This window comes from Heterodontus francisci, chromosome 16 (genome assembly GCF_036365525.1).
Source record: "Heterodontus francisci isolate sHetFra1 chromosome 16, sHetFra1.hap1, whole genome shotgun sequence".
In the NCBI taxonomy this organism is placed as follows: Eukaryota; Metazoa; Chordata; class Chondrichthyes; order Heterodontiformes; family Heterodontidae; genus Heterodontus; species Heterodontus francisci.
In genome coordinates this window covers 99,751,870-99,766,448 of record NC_090386.1, presented here as the reverse complement: position 1 = coordinate 99,766,448, position 14,579 = coordinate 99,751,870, and the positions used below count along the sequence as shown (strand labels likewise).

At 45.4% G+C, this 14,579-nt stretch overlaps 1 protein-coding gene across 2 annotated transcripts in view; it reads right to left on the bottom strand.

Annotated features, from left to right (window-relative positions):
• Positions 1-14,579, bottom strand: part of rbl1 (retinoblastoma-like 1 (p107)) — a 154,275-nt gene that overhangs the window by 36,729 nt on the left and 102,967 nt on the right. For both annotated transcript variants that reach the window (XM_068048717.1, XM_068048716.1), the window contains 4 exons: positions 11,656-11,788; positions 3,083-3,367; positions 2,706-2,926; positions 97-273 (listed from right to left, as the gene is read on the bottom strand). In XM_068048717.1, coding sequence (XP_067904818.1) covers positions 97-273; positions 2,706-2,926; positions 3,083-3,367; positions 11,656-11,788 — 816 coding nt within the window. The remainder of the gene's footprint in view (positions 1-96; positions 274-2,705; positions 2,927-3,082; positions 3,368-11,655; positions 11,789-14,579) is intronic.

Below are 14,579 nucleotides of genomic sequence, written 5' to 3'. Positions count from 1 at the left end.
TCTCACACTCCAGCAACCCTGGTTCAGCAAGTGGTCATTAGCTCGGCATTTCAGCAAGGAAGAGAGCTACACAAGCTGGAAAGGCAAATACCATACCTTTGCCATTATGTAGACAGCACAGAGGAGGAGCTGATCGAGGTGTCTGTCCATCATCAGATCTGTGCAATGCACCAAAGAATACTCAAAGCAAGTCCAGATCTTTCTACGAAGCTCTGCAGACACATCCAATTTTAGACACAAGTCACGCAGACGGACACTGGCCAGATGATATACCTGGAAGGAAAATATGCTTATATTTCTGTTGTTAGAGATGAGAGAAAGAGAAGCAAAACAAGAGAGAAAGAGGAAAATGCCACCCCTCAAAAAAAAATTGACATGAGGGTTGTCAAACAGTCAGGAAGACTGTAAAAGACTTCAAGAAGGAATAACAGGTTAGCAGAATGGACAAACAGGTGGCAGATACAATTTAATGTGGATAAGTGTGAGATATTTCACGTTCATAGAGAAAAAAGCAATGGGAATACACAATATATGAAAAATGAAAACGAAAGGATGTGGATAAGTATAAACAGACAGACCGTGGGATTCAAATATATAAATGCCTGAAAGTTCCAGTGTTGGCGGATAAAGCCATAATAGTTTGATAGGGTAAAAGTTAAGAATACAGTGTTCTGATGAAAGCTCACGGACCTGAAACGTTAACTCTGCTTCTCTCTCCACAGATGCTGCCTGACTTGCTGAGTATTTCCAGCACTTTCTGTTTTTAGTACAGTGTTCAGTTTGGGTCCTCGATTATGGAAAGGCCATAGAAAGCATATCCATGATGCCAGTGATGGGCAACTACATGAAGAGAGACTTGAGACGCTGGGACTATTTTCACTAGAGCAGAGAGGATAAGAGGAGCTTTAATAGAGGTTTTTAAAATGAGGAAGAGATTTGATGGGATGAATTAAAAAAAGATGTTTGCTTTGGTTTGGGGAGTCAGTCAAAAAGTGTAATCAATTAAAATTACTAAGAAGGTTAGAAGGAATTTCATTACACAGAGTTGTTGGAGCATGGAATGCTTTATCAGAGTAAGCACTTTAGAAAGAAACCACTGAATCTTTTAAGGGAAAACTGGATAAATATTTGAAGCAGTACAAGGTACAGGGCTACGGGAGGCTGCAGGGTAGTGATTAGCTTTGGATTGATCTAACAAAGAGCTGGCACAGCAACAATAAGCTGAACGGTCTCTGTTTTGAGTTAGAAACATCTATGGTCCGATAAATATTAGGGCGCAGCCTAACTGTCAAAAATGCTAGAAAAGTTTTTAATTAAAATGTATTTCATTAAAATCTGTGCAGTTATCATTGCTACTAATGGATCAACATTGCTTTCCTTACAAATAGGTGTACAAATATATTTGGAGATGTCATTTTTATTTTAATTTGTTGTGGCACCTGGGGGTGTAAAATCAGTGGGCAGGAATAACACAGATGTGGCAAGATTCCAGTTGCAAGTTTTGCACCAGGTCTCTGTGCACGATTAGATTCTGTATGCATCTCTAGGCCGAGACCTACCCCCAAAGTTGTAAACTGTTGATAAGAGAACAAATCAGGGCATTTGTGGCAACAAATGGAGTTGTAATTTTGGGTGCCATTTCATAGAATCATATAGCACAGGAGGCCATCCAGTCCTTGTGCTTGAGCCAGCTCCCTGTAAAAGCTACCATTTAGTCCCATTCCCCAGCTCTTTCCTCTTTCCTGCAATTTTTTCCTGTTTAAGTAGAGGTCCAATTCCCTTTTGAAAGTTACTATTGAATCAGCTTCCACCATTCTTTCAGGCAGCGCATTCCAGATCATAACTCATTGAGTTAAAAACAATTTTCATCTTTCATCTGGGTCTTTTGTCAATTATTTGAAAGCCTGTGTCCTCTGGTTATCGACCCTCCCCCCACCAGTTAAACAGTTAATGTACAATAATAATATAAAACAGAGAGGGGCCAATTTTCCTGATCTCTGTTCCTGACAGTGCCCATTCAATGGATTCAAAAGTTGGAGAAAAAGGAAAGCAGGGTGGTGGGGGAAAGAGATATGTTATGCTAAATCTGCTCCTTCTTTATGTGGCTCATCTTTTCCAAGAGGGGCAGAAATGGACCTGTGCCTGTAATACATGTAAGTCATTACTGACATAATAATGAGTGTTCCTGGTCTTCAATGTCCTTTAAGCCAATGGGGTACCAAGCCACTGAGCACCCCAATAAACCCGTGCAAAGGATGATCCGGGAACCCCCTGAGGATCAACAACAACTTGCATTTATATAGCGCCTTTGAAATAGTAAAATATCCCAATGCACTTCACAGGAGTGTTTGTACAGCATAAAAATGTTTTGTACAGTGTAATCTTTGGTCTTGGGGTGGGGTGGGGGGGAGATGGCGAAGGCAGTAAACTGAAGACTCTCAAGGTACGAATAAAATTCTTCAGTACATACCTAGTAGCTCTTTGGGCCTTGGGCTTTCAGTTGCACTTGCCAGCACAGTGCTCTGCTGGGTGTAGGCCTGTGATACAGAAACACCCAGTCACTGATAATGGCTCAGGACCACCTGGGCCTGGACTCATACAGTGCTGGGGATCAGGAAGATCTGCCCAGTAATCTAGAATCCCATCTAATTTAAATTTGCAGCAGTACAGTAAATAATGTTAGATTTGAGTTTTTGGAAACTCACCTTTCTGAAGAATAATGCCAGCGAGCCAGTCTTCTTTGGCTTATTGATTGCTGCTACCTGAGGCTCCTGCACTGTTGCAATTCCCATTCGCTTGGGAGAAGAGTTGATTAAAGTCTGGGCAGAGAGAGGGACTTGACCAGTTTCTTCTACAACCTGTGCTTGCTGGGATACATTCATCTGGACTGGGATGAAGGTGATCCCTCCAGTCTCATTCGCAATACCTGAAAAATAAACAGCAAACAAAATTGCACTTCAATAACAGAGACACTGAAGGTATTTCTCCATTGAGGAAACTTCCACTATAAACAGAATTATTTAAAATGGTGTACTCAAAACTACCCTTCAAGCAGAAATAATGTAGACACACACAAACTAACCTTGCACAGGTATAGTTAGCGTCTGACCGTTGGTTGCCATTACGGTAGCTGTTGCCATGGTTACAACAGTCTGCCCAGGTGAGAGGGTGATGTTTTCATTGGCTATACTTTGTGTCTGAATAATCCTCAGCCCAGGTGACTGGGTGACATTTATCTTATTCTGTGCAATATTCACATGAGTGTCCATTGAATTGTCATCACCGAATAGTCTCCTTTTAGCACTTCCCGCAGAGGGAGAGGTGAACCGATCATGGACAGACAGTGGTGATGCTGGAACAGGAATATCTGGAAAAATTAGAATTGGTAAACAATAAGCAATGACAATGATCAAACCAATAATGTCCTAGCCATTGCTACGGTCATGAGACATCAGTTCTGCCTGTAGCCGCTTCCGGTTGTAATGCTTTTTTTTTTTAAAAGGTGTGAAACTTGTAAATGTTGATGTTCAGAGAGACTTGGGTGTACTCATACAAAGGACACAGAAAGGTAGCACACAGGTAAAGCAAGCAATTAATAAGGCAAATTGCATGTTTGCCTTTACGGCAAAGGGATTAGAGTACAAGAACATGGGAGTTTTGCTATAATTGTACAGGGCTTTGGTGAGACCACATTTAAATAGCTTATAAAAAGAGGATTTTTTTTTTGTTGAAAAAAAACCTCTGGTGATAAGTTGAGTACTACTAAAGTGCTTTTTTTTTAAATTCAGTGTAACTTATTAAGACTTGAGATTGTAGTGGGTAGAACAAGGCCCCTAGTGTAATTAGCATTTTTAAATTAAGGGAGAAACGAATTAATCTAAGGGTAAGTCATGACAGGAGAGCTCAGCCCCGTGGTATGCTCCTCCTGCGCTATGTGGGAAATCAGGGATGCTTCCAGTGTCCCTGACGACCATGTGTGCAGGAAGTGTATCCATCTGCAGCTACTGGAAGGTAATGGCAGCACAGGCAGAAAAGGGATGAGTGACCACCAGACTGAGTAGTAGGCTCAGGCAGGTAATGCAGGAGTTCCCTGTGGCCATCTCCCTCTCAAACAGATATACTGCTTTGAATACTGTTGGGGGGGGGGGTGAAATGACCTCCCAGGGGAAAGCAGCGACAGCCAAGTTAGTGGAACCACGGAGGGCTCTGCTGCACAGCAGTGGAGGAAAAGGGGTGGAAGAGCTATAGTGTTAGGGGATTCTATCATAAGGGGTGCAGATAGGCGTTTCTGTGGCTGCAAACGAGACTCCAGGATGGTTTGTTGCCTCCCTGGTGCTAGGGTCAAGGATGTCTTGGAGCAGCTGCAGGACATTCTGAAGGGGGAGGGTGAGCAGTCAGAGGTCGTGATACACATTGGTACCAATGACATGGGATGAGGTCCTGCAACAAGAATTTAGGGAGCTAGGTAGCAGATTAAAAAGCAGGACCTCAAAGGTTGTAATCTCTGGATTACTCCCTGTGCCTCGTGCTAGCGAGTATAGGCATAGGAGGATAGAGCAGATGAATGTGTGGCTGAGGAGATGGTGCAGGAGGGAGGGCTTTAGGTTCCTGGATCACTGGGTCTGTTTGTGGCAAAGGTGGGACCTGTACAAATTGGACAGGTTGCACCTGAACCGGAATGGGACCAACATCCTTGCTGGGAGGTTTGCGAGTGCTGTTGGTGGGGGGGGGGGGGGGGGGGTTTAAACTAATTTGGCAGGGGGATGGGATATAGGAGTGGAGGTACAGTAGTGGGTGAGGCACAGTAAAATATAGAAGAGAAACTGAGTCAGTCTGGAAGACAGAGCAAATATAGATCTGTTAAGGCACGTGAAAAATGCAAGGCTAGATTGCATATACTTTAATGCAAGGAGTCTTACTAATAAGGCTTGAGGGTGTTGATTAGCACATGGGATTATGATATTGATATTATTGCTATCACAGAGACATGGCTGAGGGAGGGGCAGGACTGGCAACTCAACATTCCAGGGTATAGAATCTTCAGACATGATAGGGGAGGGGATAAAAGAGGTGGTATTGCACTGTTGATCAAGGAGTCAATTACTGCAGTAAGGAGGGATGATATCTCGGAAGGCTCCTCAAATGAGGCCACATGGGTAGAACTTAAGAACAAAAGGGGGGCAATCACTTGGCTGGGAGTGTACTACAGGCCTCCAAACAGTCAGGGAGAGATAGAGGAGCAGATATGTAGGCAAATCTCACAGAGGTGTAAAAATAATAGGGTAATAATAGTAAGGGATTTCAACTTACCTAATATCAACTGGGATAGTCTTAGTGCAAAAAGCTTAAAGGGGGAGGAATTCTTAAAATGCATACAGGAAAGCTTTTTGAACCAGTACGTAGAAAGTCCTACAAGAGAAGGGGCAGTACTAGTCCTAATCCTGGGGAATGAAGCTGGACAAGTGGTAGAAGTATCAGTGGGAGAGCGTTTCGGGGATAGTGACCATAACTCTAAGATTTAAGGTAGTTATGAAAAAGGACAAAGACGGGCCAGAAATAAAGGTACTGAATTGGGGGAAGGCCGATTTCAATTTGACAAAACAGGATCTGGCCAAAGTGGACTGGGAGCAGCTACTTGCAGGAAAGTCTACATCAGGCCAGTGGGAGGCATTCAAAGAGGAAATCGTGAGAGCTCAGAGCCAACATGTACCCATTAAGGTGAAGGGTAGGAGCAACAAGTCCAGGGAACCCTGGACGTCAAGGGATATAGAGGATTGGATCAGGAAAAAAAGGAGGCTTATGGCAGATTCAGAGCGTTGACAACAGCAGAGGCATTAGAGGAGTATAGTAAGTGTAGGGGGGGTACTTAAAAAAGTAATTCGGAGAGCGACGAGAGGACATGAAAAAACATTGGCGGTCAATATAAAGGAAAATCCCAAGGCGTTTTATAAGTATATTAAGGGCAAGAGGATAACTAGGGAAAGAGTAGGGCCAATTAGGGACCAAAGTGCTAATCTGTGTGTGGAGCTGGAGGACATAGGTGAGGTTTTAAATGATTATTTTTCATCTGTTTTCACTATGGAGAAGGACGATGTAGGTGTAGAGATCAGGGAGGGGGATTGTGATATACTTGAACATATTAACATTGAAAGGGAGGAAGTATTAGCTGTTTTAGCTGGCTTAAAAGTGGATAAGTCCCCAGGCCCAGTTGAGATGTATCCCAGGCTGTTGTGTGAGGCAAGAGAGGTGATAGCAGGGGCTCTGACACAAATTTTCAGATCCTCTCTGGCCACGGGAGAGGTGCCGGAGGACTGGAGGACAGCGAATGTGGTACCATTATTCAAGTATGGTAGCCGGGATAGACCAGGTAATTACAGGCCAGTGAGTCTAACATCAGTGGTTGGGAAACTGTTGGAAAAAGTGCTGAGGGACAGGATTAATCTCCACTTGGAGAGGCAGGGAATAATCAGGGATAGTCAGCACGACTTTGTCAGGGGAGGATCGTGTCTAACTAACTTGATTGAATTTTTCGAGGAGGTGACTAGATGTGTAGATGAGGGTAAAGCAGTTGATGTAGTCTACATGGACTTCAGTAAGGCTTTTGACAAGGTCCCGCATGGGAGATTGGTTGAGAAGAGAAGAGCCCATGGGATCCAGGGCAATTTGGCAAATTGGATCCAAAATCGGCTTGGTGGCTCGAAACAGAGGTAATGGTCGAGGGTTGTTTTTGTGAGTGCAAGCTGTGACCAGTGGTGTACCACAGGGATCGGTGCTGGGACATTTGCTGTTTATTGTGTACATTAATGATTTAGACATGAATATAGGAGGTATGATAAGTAAGTTCACAGATGACACAAAAATTGGTGGTGTTGTAAATAGTGAGGAGGAAAGCCTTAGATTACAGGACGATATAGATGTGCTGATAAGATGGGCGGAGCAGTAGCAAATGGAATTTAATCCTGAGAAGTGTGAGGTGATGCATTTTGGGAGGACTAACAAGGCAAGGGAATATACAATGGATGGTAGAACCCTAGGAAGTAGGGGGTTAGAGGGACCTTGGTGTACTTGTTCATAGATCACTGTAGGCAGCAGCACAGGTAGATAAGGTGGTTAGGAAGGCATATGGGAAACTTGCCTTTCTTAGCCGAGGCACGGAATATAAGAGCAGGGAGGTTATGATGGTGCTGTATACAGCACAGAAACAGGCCCTTTGGCCCATCATGTCTATACCGGCCATCAAACACCTAACTATTCTAATCCTATTCTAATTTTATTTCTGAAATTTAGAATTATATCAATAATTTAGAAGCAAATTCAAAGTTAATCACTGTAAGTCAAAAGACTGAATGACATCAACTACAGCAGCCACCTGACTACCACCTACAACCGCAAGTCAGACGGAATCAGTTCTGCTCCATGAAACACATTGAGAAAACATGTGAATTAAGCATTTCAACCTATAACACCAACAACAACTTGCATTTATACTTCACATTTAACGTACAAAAACATTCCAAGGCACTTCACAGAGCTGTAAGAAAACAAAAAGGAGGTCGACCGAAAAAAGGAGATATTAATTGGAGTGAACAAAAGCTGTTTGGGTCAAAGAGGTGGAGTTTAAGAAAGGTCTTAAAGGAGGATAATGAAGAGGCAGAGATGTTTACAGAGGGAACTGCAGAGCACAGGGCCAAGGCACCTAAAACCACAGCCACCAATGGTGAGTTAAATGGAGGGAGAATACACAAGTGGCCTGTCAAGAAGATGTCAGACAAGCAGTCTGATAGTATGGAGGCAGTGGATGAGTTGAGACAATTCCAAAGATTCACGACCCTCTTCATCTCAATCCTAAATGATCAACCCCTTATCCTGAGACTGTGCTCCTAGATTCCCCAGCCAGGGAAACGACCTCCCTGTCAAGCCCCTTCAGATTCTTGTATGTTTCAATGAGATCATCTCTCATTCTTTTAAACTCAAGAGAATATAGGCCCAATTTACTCAGCCTCACATCACAGGACAACCCTCTGATCCCAGGAACCAGTATAATGAACTTTCACTGTACTGCCTTCAATGCAAGTATATCCTTCCTTAAATATGGAGAGGTAGAACTGGATCTCATCAGTGTTCATGTGGAATCTATTCCTATGTCTGTGGATGATATCATCAAGAGATGGTATGTAGCTGAGGAAGAGGAGGGGTTGATCGTCGTAAAAACCCATCTGGTTCACTAATGTCCTTTAGGGAACAAAATCTGCTATCCTTACCTGGTCTAGCTGACATGTGACTCCAGACCCACAGCAATATGGCTGACTCTTAAATGCCCTCTGAAATGGCCCAACAAGCCACTCAGTTGTACAAAACCGTTAGAGAAAAGTCTAAAAGGAATGAAACCAGACAGACCAACCGGCATCGACCGAGGCACCAGAAACGACAATGGCACATCCAGCCCTGCTGACCCTGCAAAGTCCTCCTTACTAACATCTGGGGGCTTGTGCTAAAATTGGGAGAGCTGTCCCACAGACTAGTCAAGCAACAGCCTGACATAGTCATACTCACGGAATCACATCTTTCAGACAATGTCCCAGACACCACCATCACCATTCCTTGGTATGTCCTGTCCCACCGGCAGGACAGACCCACCAGAGGTGGTGGCACAGTGGAATACAGTCAGGGGGGATTTGCCCTGGGAGACCTCAACATTGACTCCGGACCCCATGAAGTCTCATGGCATCAGGTCAAACATGGGCAAAGAAACCTCGAGCTGATTACCACCTACAACGCATCCCCCCACCGTCAACTGCTGACTCAGTACTCAGCCATGTTGACCACTACTTGGAAGAAGCACTGAGGGTGGCAAGGGAACAGAATGTATTCTGGGTCAGGACTTCAATGCCCAACACCAGGAGTGGCCCAGTAGCATCACTACTGACCAAGCTGGCCGAGTCCTAAGGAACATATCTGCTAGCCTGGTCTGCGGCAGGTGGTGAGGGAAAAACCTACTTGACATCGTCCTCAGCCAATCTAACTGTCGCAGACATATCTGTCCATGACAGTATTGGCAGGAGTGACCACCGCACAGTCCTCGTGCAGGCAAAGTCCCATCTTCACATTGAGAGTACCCTCCATCATGTTGTGTGGCACTACCATCGTGCTAAATGGGATAGATTTCAAACAGATCTAGCAATTCAAAACTGAGCATCCATGAGGTGCTGTGGGCCATCGGCAGCAGCAGAACTGTATTCAAACACAATCTGTAACCTCATGGCCAGGTATACCCCCCCCTCTACCATTACCATCAAGTGGACAGATCAACCCTGGTTCAATGAAGAGTGCAGGAGGGCATGCCAGGAGCAGTACCAGGCATACCTCAAAATGAGGTGTCAACCTGCTGAAGCTACAATACAGGATTATGCATGCCAAACAGCAGACGCAGCATGCGATAGAGCTAAGCGATCAAAGCTCTGCAGTCCTCCCACATCCAGTTGTGAATGGTGGTGGGCAATTAAACAGTGGAGATGGCTGCACAAATATCCCCATCCTCAATGATGGGGGAGCCCAGCAGATCAGTGCAAAAAAAAAAGGCTGAAGCATTCGCTACCATCTTGAGCCACAAGTGCCGAGTGGATGATCCATCCGGGCCTCCTCCTGAGGTCCCCAGCATCACAGATGCCAGTCTTCAGTCAATCCGATTCACTCCTCGTGATATCAAGGAATGGCTGAAGGCACTGGATACTGCAAAGGCTAAGGGCCCTGACAACATTCCGCCAAAGTACTGAAGACTTGTGCTCCAGAACTGGCTGCGCCAGTACAGCTACAACACTAGCATCTACCTGACAATGTAGACAATTGCCCAGATAGGTCCTGTACACAAAAAGCAGAACAAATCCAAACCGGCCAATTACTGCCCATCAGTCTACCCTCGATTATCAGCAAAGTGATGGAAGGTGTCGTTGACAGTGCTATCAAGTGGCACTTACTCAGCAATAACCTGCTCACTAATGCTCAGTTTGGCTTCCAACAGGCCCACTCAGTTCCTGCCCTCATTACAGCTTTGGTCCAAAGATGGACAAAGAGCTGAACTCAAGAGGTGAGGTGAGAGTGACTGCCCTTGACATCAAGGCAGCAAGGAGTCCAAGCAAAACTGGAGTCAATGCGAATCAGGGGGAAAACTCTCCACTGGTTGGAGTCATACCTAGCCCAAAGGAAGATGGTTGTGGTTGTTGGAGGTCAATCATCTCAATCCCAGGACATCACTGCAGGAGTTCCTCAGGGTAGTGTCCTAGGCCAAACCATCTTCAGCTGCTTCATCGATGACCTTCCCTCCATCATAAAGTGAGAAGTGCGGATGTTCGCTGATGATTGCACAATGTTTAGCACCATTCGTGACTCCTCAGATACTGAAGCAGTCCGTGTCCATATGCAGCAAGATCTGGACAACATCCAGGCTTGGGCTGATAAGTGGCAAGCAACATTCGTGTCGCACAACTGCCAGGCAATGACCATCTCGAACGAAAGAGAATCCAACCATCTTCCCTGGATATTCAATGGCATTACCATTGCTGAAATCCGCACTAACAACATCCTGGAGGGTACCATTGACCAGAATCTGAACTGGAGTAGCCATATAAGCATTGTGGCTACAAGAGCAGGTCAGAGGCTGTGAGTTCTGCAGCGAGTAGATCACCTCCTAATGCTCCAAAGCCTGTCCATCATCGACAAGGCACAAGTCAGGAGTGTGATGGAATACTCTCCACTTGCCTGGACGAGTGCAGCTCCAATAACACTCAAGAAGCTCAATACCATCCAGGACAAAGCAGCCTGTTTGATTGGGACCCCATCCACCACCTTCAACATTCACTCCTTCCACCACCGACACAGTGGCAGCAGTGTGTACCATCTATAAGATGCACTGCAACAACTCACCAAGGCTCCTTTGATAGCACTTTCCAAACCCGCAACCTCTACCACCTAGAAAGACAAGGACAGCAGATCCATGGAAACACTACCACCTGCAATTTCCCCTCCAAGCCACACACGATCCCGACTTGGAACTATATCGCCGTTCCTCCACTGTTGTTGGGCCAAAATCCTGGAGCTCCCTTCCTAACAGCACTGTGGGTGTACCTACACCACATGGACTGCAGTGGTTCAAGAAGACAGTTCATCACCACCTTCTCAAGGGCAAGTAGGGATGGGCAATACATGCTGGCCTAGCATGCGACGTTCACATCCCAGGAAAGAATTAAAAAAGGATAGGTTCTTCCAGGTCTCCTCAGGTGACGAGGCAAGGGTGGGAACAGAAGCTACTGGTAGAGTTGCTCTGGCCATGATTAGATGGGTGAAAACAGCAACAACCAAAGGAAGTCCAACTGTGTTGAACAACAGAGGAGCTGCATTGGAAGAGGATGGTGTGATCAATCATATCAAAGACTGCAGGAAAATCAAAAAGAAATGTACCAGGATCAAACATAAATAATGAGAGAAATGGGCATGGATTTGGGAAGTGACAACACGTTCAATGACTTAGGACAGGAAAGGGAGGTTGGAGATGGGTAGTAGTTTGCAATGACAGATGGGCTGAATGTGTTTCTATTTGAGCAAAAATTAATGATGGCAGTTTTGAAAGGAGGGGAGACAGTGCCTGAAGAGAGAACTTACCACGTTTGTTGAAGGTTCCAGCAATGTCTGTCCTGACTTCCTTTACCCGAGGGTGCATGATAGGAGACATTGGCATCATTGGCAGGTGGGTGGGACCTCCATTACCAGTTTCAAAATTGGAAGGAAAGGTCACCTGTAAGCACAGTTAGTTTTAGGACTCCTTCTGATAACCAATAATTGTTAAACAAATTAATGCATTGCCACCCTATATTGCAATTGCAACATGCATCAAAACTACATGTGTAAGGAAGTGCATTCAATTCAACACAGTGCATACAAAATGTGAATCTTACAATATAATAATTAAAGACACAAGGGGTAGCATATAAGATGAGGAAGAGGCTATGCAAAGAATGTTGGGAAACTCCTGAGGTGACAATATGGGAAAGGGAAGAGAAGCATTGGTTGTGTTTGGACAGTGAAGAATGGATCCATACAAGGGCAGTACCATGGATGAAAGAGGAGGGTTATTGGAGGAGGCTGGCATGCTCAGCCATAGCAAATGCTGCTGATAGTTTAAGAGCTAAAAGGAGGCATACTGGATCACAGTCACAGATCCACAGTCTTCGGTTTTAGTGCTGTGGAATGGGGAGAATGGAGGAGTTCAAACAGGGAGCTATGGCAATGATGGTTGTAAAGCTGGGAGGAGATGATATCTTGAAGGAGCTTAGAAGGAAAAGGGAGGCTTGAGATGAAGTGGTAGTTGGGGCTAAATTGGTTGAGGGCGGAATTTCTGAGGAAGGGAGAAGAAAGGTGGTTTTCAAGGGCAAGGGATGGTGCCTGAGGAGAGCTAATCAGTGACAATGTCAGGTAGTATAGAGGTTCAGAAGGGGATTCAGATGAGAAGGATTTAAAAAAAAATTCATTCAGGGATGTGGGCGTCGCCGGCTAGGCCAGCATTTATTGCCCATCCCTAATTGCCCTCGAGAAGGTGGTGGTGAGCTGCCTTCTTGAACCGTTGCAGTCCACTTGCAGTAGGTATACCCACAGTGCTGTTAGGAAGGGAGTTCCAGGATTTTGAACCAATGTCAGTGAAGGAACGGGGATATAGTTCCAAGTCAGGATGGTATGTGACTTGGAGGGGAACTTGCAGCTGGTGGTGTTCCCATGCATTTGCTGCCCTTGTCCTTCAAGTTGGTAGAGGTCGCGGGTTTGGAAGGTACTGTCTAAAGAGCCTTGGTGCATTGCTGCAGTGCATCTTGTAGATGGTACACACTGCTGTCACTGTGCATCGGTGGTGGAGGGAGTGAATGTTTGTAGATGGGGTGCCAATCAAGCGGGCTGCTTTGTCCTGGATGGTGTCGAGCTTTTTGAGTGTTGTTGGAGCTGCACCCATCCAAGCAAGTGGAGAGTATTCCATCACACTCCTGACTTGTGCCTTGTAGATGGTGGACAGGCTTTGGGTAGTCAGGAGGTGAGTTACTCGCCTCAGGATTCAAAGAACAAAGAACAGTACAGCACAGGAACAGGCCATTCGGCCCTCCAAGCTGCGCCGATCTTGATGCCTGACTAAACTAAAACCTTCTGCACTTCCGGGGTCCGTATCCCTCTATTCCCATCCTATTTATGTATTTGTCAAGATGCCTCTTAAACGTCTCTATGGTACCTGCTTCCACCACCTCCCCCAGCAACAAGTTCCAGGCACTCACCACCCTCTGTGTAAAGAACTTGCCTCGCACATCCCCTCTAAACTTTGCCCCTCTCACCTTAAACCTATGTCCCCTAGAAACTGACTCTTCCACCCTGGGAAAAAGCTTCTGACTATCCACTCTGTCCATGCCGCTTATAACTTTGTAAACCTCTGTCATGTCGCCCCGCCACCTCCGTCGTTCCAGTGAAAACAATCCGAGTTTATCCAACTTCTCCTCATTGCTAATGCCCTCCAGACCAGGCAACATCCTGGTAAACCTCTTCTGTACCCTCTCCAAAGCCTCCACGTCCTTCTGGTAGTGTGGCGACCAGAATTGCATGCAATATTCTAAGTGTGGCCTAACTAAAGTTCTGTACAGCTGCAGTATGACTTGCCTATTTTTATACTCTATGCCCCGACCGATGAAGGCAAGCATGCTGTATGCCTTCTTGACTACCTTATCCACCTGCGTTGCCACATTCAGTGACCTGTGGACCTGTACGCCCAGATCTCTCTGCCTGTCAATGCTCCTAAGGGTTCTGCCATTTACTGTATACTTCCCACCTGCATTAGACCTTCCAAAATGCATTACCTCACATTTGTCCGAATTAAACTCCATCTGCCATTTCTCCGCCCAAGTCTCCAACTGATCTATATCCTGCTGTATCCTCTGACAATCCTCATCACTGTCCGCAACTCCACCAACCTTTGTGTCGTCCGCAAACTTACTAATCAGACCAGCTACATTTTCCTCCAAATCATTTATATATACTACAAACAGCAAAGGTCCCAGCACTGATCCCTGCTGAATACCACTAGTCACATCCCTCCATTCAGAAAAGCACCCTTCCACTGCTACCCTCTGTCTTCTATGACCGAGCCAGTTCTGTATCCATCTTGCCAGCTCCCCTCTGATCCCATGTGACTTCACCTTTAGTACCAGTCTGCCATGAGGGACCTTGTCAAAGGCTTTACTAAAGTCCAAATAGATAACATCCACTGCCCTTCCTTCATCAATCATCTTTTTCACTTCCTCAAAAAACTCAATCAATTTAGTGAGACACGACCTCCCCTTCACAAAACCATGCTGCCTCTCGCTAATAAGTTTATTTGTTTCCAAATGGGAGTAAATTCTGTCCCGAAGAATCCTCTCTAATAATTTCCCTACCACTGACGTAGGCTCACCGGCCTATAACTTCCTGGATTATCCTTGCTACCCTTCTTAAACAAAGGAACAACATTGGCTATTCTCCAGTCCTCTGGGACTTCACCTGTAGCCAATGAGGATGCAAAG